At 52.0% G+C, this 13,783-nt stretch overlaps 6 protein-coding genes across 6 annotated transcripts; 2 read left to right on the forward strand and 4 right to left on the reverse strand.

Moving 5' to 3' along the window:
• Positions 1–369: 369 nt before the first annotated feature.
• BD324DRAFT_649234 (hypothetical protein) lies at positions 370–1,200 on the forward strand (the record flags this gene model as incomplete). Its single annotated transcript, XM_022017959.1, has 1 exon — positions 370–1,200. The coding sequence occupies one exon, from the start codon at positions 370–372 to the stop codon at positions 1,198–1,200; it is 831 nt and encodes a 276-aa protein (XP_021873008.1).
• Positions 1,201–1,498: 298 nt separating this feature from the next.
• Positions 1,499–2,031, reverse strand: BD324DRAFT_649235 (hypothetical protein; the record flags this gene model as incomplete). The annotated part of the gene is made up of 2 exons (XM_022017960.1): positions 1,499–1,546; positions 1,600–2,031. 2 exons carry the CDS (start codon positions 2,029–2,031, stop codon positions 1,499–1,501), a joined length of 480 nt encoding a protein of 159 aa, XP_021873009.1.
• Positions 2,032–2,431: 400 nt separating this feature from the next.
• BD324DRAFT_618644 (putative ATP synthase beta chain mitochondrial precursor) lies at positions 2,432–4,748 on the forward strand. Its single transcript, XM_022015060.1, has 9 exons — positions 2,432–2,665; positions 2,810–3,122; positions 3,174–3,547; positions 3,596–3,830; positions 3,878–4,085; positions 4,136–4,211; positions 4,261–4,397; positions 4,448–4,514; positions 4,567–4,748. Exons 1-9 carry the CDS (start codon positions 2,497–2,499, stop codon positions 4,629–4,631), a joined length of 1,644 nt encoding a protein of 547 aa, XP_021873010.1. The 5' UTR covers positions 2,432–2,496; the 3' UTR covers positions 4,632–4,748.
• BD324DRAFT_587988 (diacylglycerol acyltransferase-domain-containing protein) lies at positions 4,742–7,228 on the reverse strand. The gene is made up of 15 exons (XM_022013761.1): positions 6,586–7,228; positions 6,407–6,511; positions 6,237–6,364; positions 6,180–6,195; positions 6,116–6,125; positions 5,994–6,058; positions 5,867–5,949; positions 5,566–5,825; positions 5,505–5,518; positions 5,360–5,449; positions 5,291–5,301; positions 5,223–5,239; positions 5,143–5,170; positions 5,003–5,093; positions 4,742–4,954 (listed from the first exon to the last, which is right to left on the reverse strand). The coding sequence occupies exons 1-15, from the start codon at positions 6,888–6,890 to the stop codon at positions 4,888–4,890; spliced, it is 1,290 nt and encodes a 429-aa protein (XP_021873011.1). The 5' UTR covers positions 6,891–7,228; the 3' UTR covers positions 4,742–4,887.
• Positions 7,229–7,261: 33 nt separating this feature from the next.
• On the reverse strand, positions 7,262–9,366 carry BD324DRAFT_618648 (putative cytosine-purine permease). Its single transcript, XM_022015061.1, has 8 exons — positions 8,947–9,366; positions 8,725–8,891; positions 8,513–8,672; positions 8,235–8,459; positions 7,879–8,185; positions 7,569–7,825; positions 7,439–7,515; positions 7,262–7,383 (listed from the first exon to the last, which is right to left on the reverse strand). Exons 1-8 carry the CDS (start codon positions 9,268–9,270, stop codon positions 7,293–7,295), a joined length of 1,608 nt encoding a protein of 535 aa, XP_021873012.1. The 5' UTR covers positions 9,271–9,366; the 3' UTR covers positions 7,262–7,292.
• Positions 9,367–9,817: 451 nt separating this feature from the next.
• BD324DRAFT_313400 (hypothetical protein) lies at positions 9,818–13,581 on the reverse strand. The gene is made up of 6 exons (XM_022012462.1): positions 13,477–13,581; positions 11,423–13,434; positions 10,655–11,379; positions 10,191–10,617; positions 10,079–10,149; positions 9,818–9,867 (listed from the first exon to the last, which is right to left on the reverse strand). The coding sequence occupies exons 2-5, from the start codon at positions 13,343–13,345 to the stop codon at positions 10,096–10,098; spliced, it is 3,129 nt and encodes a 1,042-aa protein (XP_021873013.1). The 5' UTR covers positions 13,346–13,434; positions 13,477–13,581; the 3' UTR covers positions 9,818–9,867; positions 10,079–10,095.
• Between the last annotated feature and the right edge of the window lie 202 nt (positions 13,582–13,783).

A 13,783-nucleotide genomic window follows, 5' to 3' on the forward strand; every position in this document is an offset into this window, starting at 1 on the left:
TGCCTCGTCTGTTGTCCGCCCTGCCCAGCTTCATGCATTTCTGATTTCAAACCCTCGTCAGTGTTCGCTGCAGAGCCAAGCGGTCATCCAAGTCGTATGTTTTCGCAATTCAGCAGGTCCTTGAGTTTGGATTCAGAACACCATCACTACATCCCCTCGCCGCATGTATGCTTCTTCGAGTTGGCCATACGTGTCCTTGGACGACCGCGTCGTGTAAGTGATCGGCGCCTCGATTGCTCCTTTCACTGTGATCCTTTGAATGCTCGAGACTCCTAGCGACAACCGCGGTTCAGTCGCGAAAGTATCCATGTCCTGGATTTCGTCCAAGTAGCCTCGGCCCCAAACCAGGAATCTACCTTCCCATTAACCATGACGAATCCCGACACCAGCGTGCGATACTTCCTGAGTCCGCAAACACTCCGAATCGAGGCATGCCGATGTCTGAACCCGCGTGACCCACCGCAGACTGCACCAGCCACTATCGATTACATGTTGAGACGCTTGGACAAGTTGTGGTCCCGAATGAGAGGGTGGAGACTGGATCCAAAAGTCCGGCTGGCTGCTGAAAGACTCTTGATCCAACTTCGACGTCAAGGCATGGAGCTGTTCCATCTTGTCGGGGTGAACAAGGGGACACATGCTCAGGGCTCAAAGACCCGAGGCGGAATGGCCATCCTCCTGCTGTTTCCTGATTGGGGAGAGGTCTATGCGGACCCAGTCGAGGAGGATGCAGAAGCGCAGCGTAGAAAGGCATTTTTCGAATCCAATCCGGACGGAGAAGACCGGACTGTCATTGCCTGTGGATATGGTCATCGGATCGTCGCCGAGATAAATGTCTTGCTTCACAAAGAAATTCGGTCCGACGGCATTGTGGACCGAATTGATACCCGCCTAGCGCACGATTGGTCAGATACTATCAGCGTAGCCGACTATGAGTACTATCGGGAGGAAGGAGCGCCACCTGCCAGTCAGTTGCTTGTGACGGGTGGAGAGGATGATGAGAAGATGATCCGAATGGTTTGGCAACAGGTGAATGTCAGGATGAGCAACAAATGGACAAGATACGAGAAAGATTTCGGGAAGAGTTTGAAGAGAGTCGCTGTGGAGCTCTTGACGGATGGCTTCCGGACCCACGCCTACGAAGTTGAGCGGGTGATCAAAGCCTTGCGGATGGAAGTCGGTGTCCATCTATCAGAGTAGCAATTGTTGGTTCTTACAGAGGAGGCGATGGTGAGGAAGAAGGGAACGAAGTTGAGGCAGTTCCGGCGATCACTGGTGCTGTCATCCTACTCGACAGCCGAGGGGAGAATGCCTTTGGAATCAAGCACATGGTGACGGTCTATGAAGGGGACTGGCCAGTGATTCACAAATATCGAGAAAAGTACGAGGTTCCGGCACTACCAGGGTTGGAGGAGATGATTACGGTCTAAGCCTGAGACTCTGGTGGTGTATAGCCGTTGACCAGATGGAATGATGCGGGTCGATGCATAGTAGTACATTACCAGGGCATGGCTGGTGTGCTTCTCCTCTTCTCCTCTGCCTTCGCCTGAGGGGAACATGGTCAGCAATTGCTATGGCAGCTTTTGGCTCATGACTCACCTCTCTCCATTTTCGTACACGCTCGTCCATACCGGCAACCCTCTCCGCAATCTCCTGCCTTCTGACCTCCCGTATCCTCTCTCTCTTGTGTCCTTTGAAAATGATGGCTCTGCCAGCATACATTCCCTTCTTGATCTCGGGGAACAGTTTCCAATCTGGACCATACCGTATATACCTCACACCCAGTCCTTCAATGTCCATCTTTATCGGAGGGGGTGTTACTGGATTACGAACGGAGGGAGGAAGTAGGAGTGCAGGATATTTTCTGACCAGTCGGACCTGTTTTCGTCGAGCTATCGGAGATACAACCTTGGACTCCGGTCTCAGATCTTCGCCAAATTTCTCAGTCTCGAGTTGACGACGATGTCGAAGGAAAGGATTCGGCACTCGGATATTGATGTTGCTCTCATAGTACGCAGCATCCTTCTTCATCCATGGGAACTTGTGCAGTTTCACTGTCTCCTCATCCGCGCGACTGATCAATCGCTCCTCCACGAATCGTTTGATCCAATGTTGAATAGGCGGTGGGATTCGGTGAAATGAGACGACGTCTGAGATTGGAGCATCGTTAGGGTTAGGCTTGATGATTCTGGGTAGTTTGGCAAGTCTGAGCTGCCCTTTGAAGCCATGTGACAGACTCATCTTGCGGTGAGATAGTTGATGCAAGACCAGTCCCGGTGTGCGTGCATCAAGTCAACCCATCATTCATTCACGGTAGGGATAGGGGAATTTCAGCTACAGCCAAAAAGTGCCACACTGGGGATCTGACAAAACGCCGAACCTTTGCTGCTCCCTCTCTCCCCTCCGATTCTTTCCTCGTCGTCCCCCCTCCCCCCTTCTCCTCACCGTCTTCCTTATCCACCTCTTCATCCTCTTGTCGAGCTCGATAGAACGACAATGACTCTCGTCTCACGCTCGGCTATCCGTCTCTCTAGACGTGGTGGTCAAGCCCTCCGAAACGCTAGGGCCAACGCAGCTTTCTTCAACACTGCTGCTTCCCAGGCACAAAATGTTCTGCCAAAAGTCGCTGCTCAGAGCAGTCGAATGGCCTTCCAGCCCGCATCTGGTGAGTGAGAGAGCGTGTGGAAGATACGAGGGAGGATGCGTGCTCGCAGCAGACAGTCTAGGACGTGGACGATCGGTCGGCGAGAATGGTGTTCATGATCGCTGACATTTCAAACCCTTTTTTCTCCTCCCTCCCACATGATAGTTCCCCAATCTCGATCCTACGCCACTCCTTCCAACCTCCAGACTGGATCCATCAAGACCGTCATTGGTGCCGTCGTCGATGTTCACTTTGACTCGGACAACTTGCCGCCCATCTTGAACGCTCTCGATGTCCAATTCTCCGAGGGTCAGACCAAGCCTTCCGGTGGACGATTGGTTCTTGAGGTCTCCCAACACCTGGGAGAGAACACCGTCCGATGCATCGCTATGGACGGTACCGATGGTCTTGTCCGAGGACAGAAGGTTGTCGACACTGGTGCCCCCATCACCATCCCTGTCGGTCCCCAGACTCTTGGGTAGGTGATATACCTGCACGTGCATCCCGTAGCTTATGCTTGAACAATTAGACGTATCATGAACGTTATTGGTCAACCCATTGACGAGCGTGGACCCATCAAAGGAGCCAAGGAGTCTCCTATCCACACCAACCCTCCCGAGTTTGTTGACCAGTCCACCCAGGCCGAAGTCTTGGAGACCGGTATTAAAGTCGTCGACTTGCTCGCTCCTTACGCTCGTGGAGGAAAGATTGGTCTCTTCGGTGGTGCCGGTGTCGGAAAGACTGTGTTCATTCAAGAACTCATTAACAACATTGCCAAGGCACACGGAGGTTACTCTGTCTTCACCGGTGTCGGAGAACGAACTCGAGAGGGTAACGATCTTTACCACGAAATGATTGAGACTGGTGTCATCAACCTCGATGGTGACTCCAAGGTCGCCTTAGGTGTGTTCCCTTCTACGCAACGTTTCAGTCATGCTGATCATCTTCCAGTGTTCGGACAGATGAACGAACCCCCTGGTGCCCGAGCCCGTGTTGCTCTTACTGGTTTGACCGTTGCCGAATACTTCCGAGACGAGGAGGGACAGGATGTGTTGCTTTTCATTGACAACATTTTCCGATTCACCCAAGCCGGTTCCGAAGTGTCCGCCTTGCTCGGTCGTATCCCCTCTGCCGTCGGATACCAACCTACGCTCTCCACCGATATGGGTGGTATGCAAGAGCGAATGTAAGCTCATCCTTCCGCTTGTCGTCCCTCAGCTGACAATCGCTTAGTACCACCACCAAGAAGGGTTCCATTACCTCCGTCCAGGCCGTCTACGTCCCTGCCGATGATTTGACCGATCCCGCTCCTGCCACTACCTTCGCCCATTTGGACGCCACCACTGTGTTGTCTCGATCTATCTCTGAGTTGGGTATTTACCCCGCTGTCGACCCTCTCGACTCCAACTCTCGTATGCTTGACCCTCGAGTCGTCGGAGAGGTGAGTTGCGTTGTGCTTCGGATGTATTTTTCAACTGACGACCGCCGAAGCGACACTACTCTGTTGCTACCCGAACTCAACAAATCCTCCAGTCTTACAAATCTCTCCAGGATATCATTGCCATTTGTGAGCATTATGAAGCCCCTTATCGGTGAACAAAGCTAAGACGTCGCAGTGGGAATGGATGAATTGTCAGAAGAGGACAAGTTGACTGTCGAGCGTGCCCGAAAGATTCAGCGATTCATGTCTCAACCTTTCGCTGTCGCTCAGGTCTTCACCGGTATCGAGGGACGTCTCGTTCCCCTGAAGGACGTGAGTCGACATAAGTCTCGTGGCCTGGGCTCTCACTGACCACGCCACAGACTGTCACTGCATTCGAGGAGATCCTCGAGGGCAAGCACGACCACATTTCTGAGAGCTCCTTCTACAGTGAGTTTTATTGAGGCGTTGATGGAGTCTGCAAGCGCTAAACTTCTTGCAGTGGTTGGAGGTATCGAAGACGTCAAGGCCAAGCACGAGAAGGCCCTCAAGGACCACGGTAACTAGGCGATAACGGGTTGTGGTTGAAAAGGCACATGCTCGTTTCTATTCAAAACTTAGAAGAACCGTGTTGATCCTAGCTATCGATACTTCGTAAATGAAGAATGAATTGCATCAGCATCACTGCGTGACTCCTCGGCTGTCGATCTCACAGTCGTACTCTTTGACCTCGCGTGCATACGACTGCGTATATCTATGGTGTTGAATGCTACATGTGACTTGCTGGAAAGAAAAACCCTCTACCTCATGATCAAAATACTGCTCATTCTACCAATGTCAATTCCTTCGTCCTGTGTCGAGCATACACGTCCTTGTATTTGTCCCATATCCTAATTAGGAATCAGTCATTGCTCGAGCAACCGCTTCTGTCATCGCACCTCATCAATTGATCGATGTAAACCTTCTGCATCTGCTGTACCTCTTCATCTGTCGGATTGAGATTCTTCTCAACCCGGATCGGCGTGCCAACTAAAAGTGATCAGCACAGAATCCGTGTCCGAGCCGAAACAGAACCTACCAACGGTGACTATGGGGTGACGGAATGGCTAGTAGGATAGAAAGTAAGTACTTATTCACAAGTACTGCTGAAGCACGCACCATCAAGCCGTAATTGTCTAAGTAGGGAATAGATTAACAGGGATATCCGATTAATGAGCCTGACTCACAGTTGAAGATGCTGCAAAGAACGTCGATCAGCATAACAGATTGGAGATTTTTTGACATCTATCACTCACCCTCGACCATAGAATAGAGGTAATGTAAAGCCGAAGACCTTCTGAAAGTTCTTTTGGATCTTGTACACGACCGTGTCCTTATCGTTGGGACTGAGATCAAGGTCAGTACGAACGGCATATCGAGGACCTCATCTTGCGCGCTTACAGTTGGTCATAAATCTGCAAGTCTATTAGCGGGCACTTTCACGATTGACGCTCGGCCTCACATCATTCTCTCCGAATCCGAAAACAGGTACCAGATCTGCACCCTCTCTGATCGCAATCTTGATGAATCCAAACCGTCGCCTCAGAGTCAGGTCTGCAGTACCAGGATGCGCAGACAGAGACTCCGTAGCTCCACCGACAACAATGGCAATCGCATGCCCGGGTCCTCGGGACAAGATATTCTTGCAAGATTGCTTCGAGACGGAGGCGATACCGAGTGACATGATGAGGTCACGGTAGAAAGGCATCATGAAGTTGGATTCTGACAAGGCTTCAGCGTCTTTCCGATGGTATCATGCCCACCAAGCGTCAAGAGGTGAGGTTGTATGCCGGGGAACTTCTCCGAGAAATGAGACCCCTCGGTCGCGAAAGTAGCAAGAGCTCCCCTGGAAGCTGTCAGCGAAAAATGAATGCTGCGCAAGGAACCCACATGCCGATGATACCGTGCGGGTGGTATCCGAACAAGTATGGCCTATCAGGAGGAAGATCTCCCTCCTACAAACCAGCAGTCAGTGACCTGTAGCTTGACCATACCAGCGACGCCCTGCTCACCTTGACGATGCTGTTCGAGAACAGAAAAGTTAGCTACATAGCTGATGTACAAAACTTCACGGACCTGCAAGGGTAGTATTCTGTCCCACGTCAGCTCCTGCATCTATAGCATATGACTCACCAGCAAAGTATTTCCATATGAAGCTTCGTCTGGCCCATTCTCGCGGTCGACCTCCCCATTCCGGAGCCTTATCGAATCGAGTCCAGATAAGATACGGTATCAGTACGACCCAAGTCGGCGGCAGAGACCTTGAGAGTCTATCAGCTCAAGGTAGCACTTTGTATACATACATGAGGAGGAGGAAGACGAAGAGGCAGAAAGGAAGAAGGAGAGCCCAAAAGGCCACTGCAGCGGTCTGTAATCTGCGATGTGGTGGGATGTTCAACGGGGCGAATCTGCGGCGACCATCAGTATGCAAACCATAATCGCAGGAGGAGCTGCTTCCGTTAGCCTTCTCGCCCGAACTCACTGGATCTCTACGCCTTTCGAGATGTTCTCTCTTAGGTCATCCAGACTCTCCAATAATGGCGATTGCATCCTCTTCATCTTCCGCCTTGCTTCGGCCAAAGCACTTCTCCTTCCGCTTGACTTCTTTTCCCTCTTCGACTCGTCTACTGATAGATAGTCCCCTTTGGCATCTCCATTCTCGCTCAGGGTGGAAGGAGGCGGAGCTTCGTCATCCGTTCCGGCTGGCGAGGGGTCTAGAGATGAGTTATTGGATTTGGAAGTATGTCTGTGTCGAAGCGAGTCATCTGGAGATGTTGAGTATGGCATGATAGGAGGCTCGAGCTACCTATAAAGTGGAGCTTTTGCGTCTAGCTGGCCGGGATGAGCCTAGCGCCTTCAGACGAAGCACACAGCGCCAACGACGAGTATTGACGGCAGAATGAGCCCGGATGACTATATGATCCAGAGGCTCTGCGGAGGACCGCTGGTATTTGAACTGCCGAGAGCGTTATTTGACCGTTCCTCTGGCCGATCAGTCGCTGCTTTGAAGGTACATGCTCAAACAAAGTCTCTATCGATGATATTATGGCAGCGAGAAGTGATTCACAAATCATCGACGCAATCGATGTGACTGGTGTGTGGCACGTGTCAATCAATGGTCGGCGGCATCCACCTGAGGCCACGGCTCCTTCACAATAGTATTATGCACAAGGACAAGACATAAGTAGATCACCTCCCGATGTATCTCCTCTCTAAATATCTAGTCACGACAAAGATGATGGATACAACAATGATAGTGATTTCCCAAGCCACATCTCCGCTAAAAGGAACGTCAGATACAGTCTCGTTTCGGCAGCCGCAGCTCGGTGACTCACTGGCCGCCGGGGATCTTACGAGCTATCCAGCCCGTCCACCATGTTGTAGACATACCAGCGGCTATCAACGGAATACCCTGTGACTCGTTGTTAGCAGTTGTACGCATGAAGAGTCTGAACGAACACTTACACAGATCAAGGAGATGATCGCGGCGATGCCTAAAGGCAATTGACTTGGCTGGTCCCAAATTTCGAGAGGGTACGTCTTGCGAGATACAGGAGTGCGGAAGATCAGAGGCTCGAGTGCGACGGGGGGAATATAGATTGCTGTCCAGTACGCCAAAATGGACAAAAAATTAGACAGGGCAGTATAGAAGTGATGGGCGCCGACTATGGCGATCGGTAGGTAGATGGCGGAGACAACAATGGCAAGGAAGTACCGAGGGACTGTGATACTGTCAGCATGCAGATCTCGGCGCACTGCTATGAATGTCACTCACTTCTCACAAGCCAAGGGATGACGACTTGTCCGCTCAATCCACACGAATAGATAGTGGGTGCGGTGTTTGCACAGACCCCCAAACACAGCAAAGCCATGACTGCTCTCGCGGCTTTTCCACTACCAGTCATGGCAAACAAGAGATTTGGTACGCCAACGAGAGATGCCTCGTTCCAAGATGGAATGCTGAATGCTGCGAGCTGGGCGACAGCGCCAAAAATCTGGACGATCGCGATAGGGATGAAATATCCCAGAAAGATGACGATGAACAGTGTCGAGCGAGGAGTGTGAGCCGGAAGACTCGTTGTCTATACATTATTAGTCAACAACCTCCCTCTTTGCAAGCCCGTCGCTCACGAAATCACTGGCCAGACTTGAGTAGCTGACGGTGAAGCCTATCAAGCTTGCCCCGTAGCCTAGGACGCCACCGGTGGTGACCTTGGTGAAAGCGCTGGTCCATTCAGGTCGAGCGTAGCTCAGATCGTGACCAGTAACAGCGGCGATGATGATGAAAAGTACAAGAACGATAGGGAAGGAAGTGAGGGAGAGGAGGTGGAGTGCTCTGAGACCGATAAATGATAACTAATGGATGAGGTGACCTTTAGCTAAAGTCCTCAAATTCGGGATTGACGTACCAGAAGTGAAATGATAGCCACAACGACTATACCAACATTCCATGACATGGATGAGGAACTGGCCAAGGACAGACATTGACCGCCGAGGATGACGGTGAGCGCCATGAAACCGATGAAGGACAAGCAATTGAAGAGACCGAATAGCACTGCAGGGAAATATCTGGGAGAATCAAGCTGTAAGCTCGTACACCAACGCTCATAATCGTACTTACCCAAGCGCGTAACGAGCCTGGACCATTTGCCTCATGCCCGTTTTGGGTCCATTGGTGGCGAGATATGCTGGGGGTATACAAGATATCGCCGTGAAGAGAATGATACAGAGTATGGAGGCTTTGAGGTCAAGACCAAAGTAAGCAGGCCCAAGAACACCTTCTGAGAACTACGCATGATCTCAGTGACTGCTCAACGATCGATGCGACATGGTCTCAACTCACTGTGAGGATGTTCGTATTCCAAGCTGCCCACATCGTAAATTGAGGTAGATACCTCCAAGCAGTCAATGTCTCTCTTTCATCCTCGGGACGAGGCACGATTCCCCTCTCCTCGATACCCTTATCCACCAGGAAGGCCTTTAATCTATCCCATTTACCGGGTCTCGCCTCATCCCTTCTATCCTCTAAGGAAGATACACCATACTCGACTTCGGGACTTGGAGCGGCATAAGCTGATTCGAGTTCTTTGTCCTGAAGATGAGACTGGCTCTGCTGGGTTGAGCCATCTGCGGCAATGTCACGAGCCTTTGGATCCTCGTAGCCCATCTTGAGCTTTGCTGATGAGAGCTTCAATGTCGATGGATGGGTAATGCCGACTCGATCTGCATTCGTGTGTCTTTGAAAATATTGAAATCTATTTTTCGGATCGGAACTCCCGTCAGGAAAATGGGCAGCCGCGTGCCTTTTGCCGATCGATCACGAGCCACGCTCACGGCTCATTCATAATGCACTCAGGACTGATTGGGGGCATGCTGCTGTGGACAGAGCGAATTTCGAGAGTCGCAGGCAGGTCAGGCCACAATGAACCGTATTGCTCGAGTACCTGGAGCCTGTAGCTTGAGCAAGGCATTCAAAACCGTAGATCGAGCTGGCGGCATTGACCGGTCCTTGGATTTTACAATTATTTTACCACTTTATTCTCTACCGACTCTGCTCGCATCAGATGCCTTCAGCTGATGCGCTCTCTCGTAGACACATCCAAGACACATACAAGTTGCAAAAGCAACAAATGATGGGCATGTGCTGAATCTGTCTGGGTGGAATGATAAACACAGAGAGAATTTTGTGATAATCTTTGCAATCCATTGATGCTATTGACAATGTTGGGCACCATAGTGACTCTCATGATACATCTGGGGACATCTGGAGGCACATCAGCTTAACAGAACCGAGACATAAAAGCAGAATGAAGCTAGATCTTGTAAGCCAGAGAGGAATTAGATTTTAGGGGTGATGGAGATGGTTATTGAACACAGATCTATGCCAGGGGTTATGGCTGCTGGAATCTGGACCACATCTGATTTTGCCTGACTATGGCTTGACCAAACATATTCTGCAGGAAACCATGACTCACCAATAATTGCTTCCGCTTTACACAGTGCCACTGAAAACGGCGGAAAAGTCTTCCGCTGCGACAAATTCAACCTGGAACGTTGTGAGCACAAGCTCTCTACTTTTCGACTCACCGATGCACCGAGTTTTTCCTTGTCTGCTCTAGACAGAGACGCCTCGCCCACATATAGATACCTTCTGTAAGGTAGCAGATGGGGTCGCATCCGCATGGCGGTCAAGTCCGCCAATTGGGCCTGCTCAATATCCACAAGATTGAGCTTCGAGGTCGACGCTGGTGCCGTCGGATTTGTCACAAAGGTTTGCGTGCTAATCCCTTGACAAATCGCGGCAATCTCATCTAAAGTGCTCTGCGCACTGAGTTTCACAAGCCAAGAGTGCCACGCCAGACAACCCTGGGTATCATGTATACAGGGAGGCGCACAGCTCACTGCCAATCCACCCCCTGAATCTGCAAGTGAACCGGACATGCGAAGAACGGCTTCGTCCAGGAAGAGGGCGGTAGTCAGAGCATCGAAAGCGGCGGCGGGGTCGCGACAGCGTCTAGACATTAGTCGCTCAAACTTTTCGATGTGCCTACGTCTTAATCGTCCAAGATTGCTGGCACCATTCTATGATAGATGGCAGCACGTAAGCTGCCCAAGTCCCGGAAATCCGAATGAGGGACATGATTGCCGCGAATTTTTCCGGTGAATGGAGTATGAAGGTCGGGGAGAACGTTATCAGACCGCCAGTTTGCCAAACCCTTCTAAGACCATATTGCGACGGGTACAGTGATAACGAAGGACCCACAACGTACAGATCAGTTTCTCTGGGTACGGCATCACGTAAACTGCCGGACCGGATGGTCTTGCCGAACTTTTGATTCAACAGGATGACGAAGCTAGGCAACGTGTTCGGCTTGATACCGGAGATGTCGCACCTCTTGAAGGCCGCCACAAGTTGACTATCGACCAGATCTCGTCTCGATTCTCCGCCCGGATACTTGAGCACGGTCCTGTTGCGGTACTGACCCAGAAACTCGTCGGAGATCCCGTAGCTGGCCAAGAGACTCGCAGGATGCAGGACTGCGGGAAGCACCGGCTTGGTGTCCATGATCATGTTGGCTCGCACAGGGTTCGGCAGCTCCGGTGGCGCGACTGAAGTGAGAGGGATCTGAAGCACAAAGATGGCCGCACTGATCTCTGGGAGCGACCATTGACCGGTGCCGATGTGGTTTATGTCGATAGAAGATGGCAGACCAAGCAGGATAGCATAGTGGTGCTGTGGGCTGCTCACTGTGAGCTCGACATAGCTGACGTAAATCTGATGAAGATATCAGCCAACTGCAATCGCCATACCAACCCACTTTTCCGTCCTTGATGACATCCTTGAGATATTCCCAGGCCTCTTTGCTTCCTGGCTCCTTATTGTCGATACGAGCCGCTCGTACCCATTCAACGACCTTTGCCCCGAGGCGGATATTGCCTGTCACCGCGATTGGATCGACCTCCTCAAATATAATGCTCATTTTGCCTTGATCAGCAGTCAAGAGTCGCTGACACAGAGTAGGACTGGCAATGCTGGTCGCAGCACCTGGCAATAAGTGCAGCTCCAAGAAGGTCAGATCAGACATGTCGCGCAAAGGAATAGCACAGGCAATTTCCAACGGGACAGCAAACTCGGGGCGAGATCCCGAATGGGGAATCTTTGGATCACTGGAAGGATGTGTAGGCGTCCTGCCCCCTTTTGAATCAGCTGAGCCTAGGGGTGAAGGCATGGAGGGAAGGACTGGCGACGGCATTGTCGAGCCTTTCCGACGAGGATCGGCGGCTGCGTTGTATGCCGAAGACACGGCGGGCACAGCAGGTTGAGGCGCCAGTGCTGTCCGAGGAGGGGATGCCAAGTTGGCTCTATGTAAAGGTGGCAGGTACGGAGTAGACGTGATAGGTCGTGGTGCTCGAAAGTTCTTAGGCTGCGTCGGCACATGCGTAGGTCGGAACGAGGTCAGAGATGGTGCAGCCGGCATTGGCGCAGGCGGGTAGGCGGGTGCCAATGAAGAACCCAAGGATCCAGGCGGTGTACGACCGCCCTCAACACCATGTGGTGATTTCATGGTAGTCGGATTCGGCGGGCTGTAGCGCGCAGGCTGGACGCTGGTGGAATTCCCACTGAGTTTGCGAGGAGCAGTCGGTGCAGACTGCGGGGGACCCTTCCTAGGGATAGGCATGTCATCAATCTTCTTGATTCGGACAGGTTGTTGATATTTGGGTCGTTCAGTTGTAGGTACTTTGACTGATTGAGGCGGGTGAGGAGCAGAAGAGCTGATCGGCGCCGAGGGAGCGATGACGAGATCACTCTCTTTCGATGGTGACGGGGGGGACGGCTTGGATCCAATAATCGGCCGGGGTTTCTGCGGGCCATCATCCTCAGCATCCATGAACAACCTAGATTCATCGACAGCCGGACCTGACCTGGATGGCAGAGTCGGAGTGAAGGAGGTAGCGGCAGAATTAGCAGGCGGATTCGCTAAACTGACATTTCCCTTCGCTGAGCTGTCCGCCCCAGCGTCCAAGTCCACTTCGTCGAAGATGCCCGGCTGAAGGTCCCCGAAAGAAGGCTGAGGAATGGGCAAAACCTCGCTCGACTTCTTCGCGATTTTGCCCATTTCAGCCATTCGAGAAGGAGCGGAGCTTTGGATTCTTAGAGGGATCGAAGGAGGTGGGGCGGGAAGAGTCGCGGGGGTGACGGATGAAAGGGGCTCAGCGACCTTGGGGCTCTTGCGAGTTGGCCCGGGATCCGGACTGTTAACCACTTTGCGTTTCTTGCCATTGCCGATGGCAGGCGGCTTATCCACAGTGGATGACGACATGGGCTGATCCGTTCGGGTATTGGATGCAGACGGCTCTTCATCTTCGAAAAGTGAGTCCAAAGCCTCGGATACAGGCGCAGGCGGTCTCGCCGTCACTCGGACAGGTTTGGCCGCTGGCTTGGGTGCGAGATCACTCGAGGGATTGACCACGGCTGGAGTTGTCGAAGGGGGCGACGGAGCAGCTGCGGATGTTTTTGATTGGAGTTTGTGGGGAATAGGCAGGGAAGGACCGGCTTCCTCTGGTCCCGGTCGGCGCTCGCTTTCTAGCGGCACTGCACCGTTCGAATCAGTCGTGGAGTTCTTCCCTGCGAGCTGCTGCCTTTCTTTCTCCTTGTGCCTTTCAATCTTGATCTTCTTCCAATGGTAATAGTCTGAGAAGCGTTTGGGCACCTTGACGAAGACTGGAACCGGCTCGCGCATTCCATGATCCTTGATCCATTTCTGGCGGGCTGCGAAGACTGAATAGCGCCTTTTGCCTTTGTTGTCCTTTGACTTTGCTATCCGGCGAGCTGGCAAAGAGGCATCAGTCTGTTCGGCACCTTGCAACCTACAAATCCATTACTCACAGATGAGATCTGGAGGTGCTTCAATGTGTTTGTTGAACATCGAGCTGGGAGGTTTGAGAGGTTCTCTCTGTTCTCGCCTCCTGAGAACGGCCCAAGGGTACTTGTCCTTGTCCAGACTGTTCCAAAATCTGCGACTGGTTGGCGTGCACAACAGAAATGCGGATTCAAGGCGTCCTCTACACTCACTCGACCAAGATGTCGGTTGATCCCGATTCCTTTGGTCTGGTGAAACAATGCTTCGGCTCCTCGCTTAACACACAGTCAGCGACAATGATGACAGAGCAACACACGT

This window comes from Kockovaella imperatae, assembly GCF_002102565.1.
Source record: "Kockovaella imperatae strain NRRL Y-17943 chromosome Unknown BD324scaffold_3, whole genome shotgun sequence".
Classification (NCBI taxonomy): domain Eukaryota; kingdom Fungi; phylum Basidiomycota; class Tremellomycetes; order Tremellales; family Cuniculitremaceae; genus Kockovaella; species Kockovaella imperatae.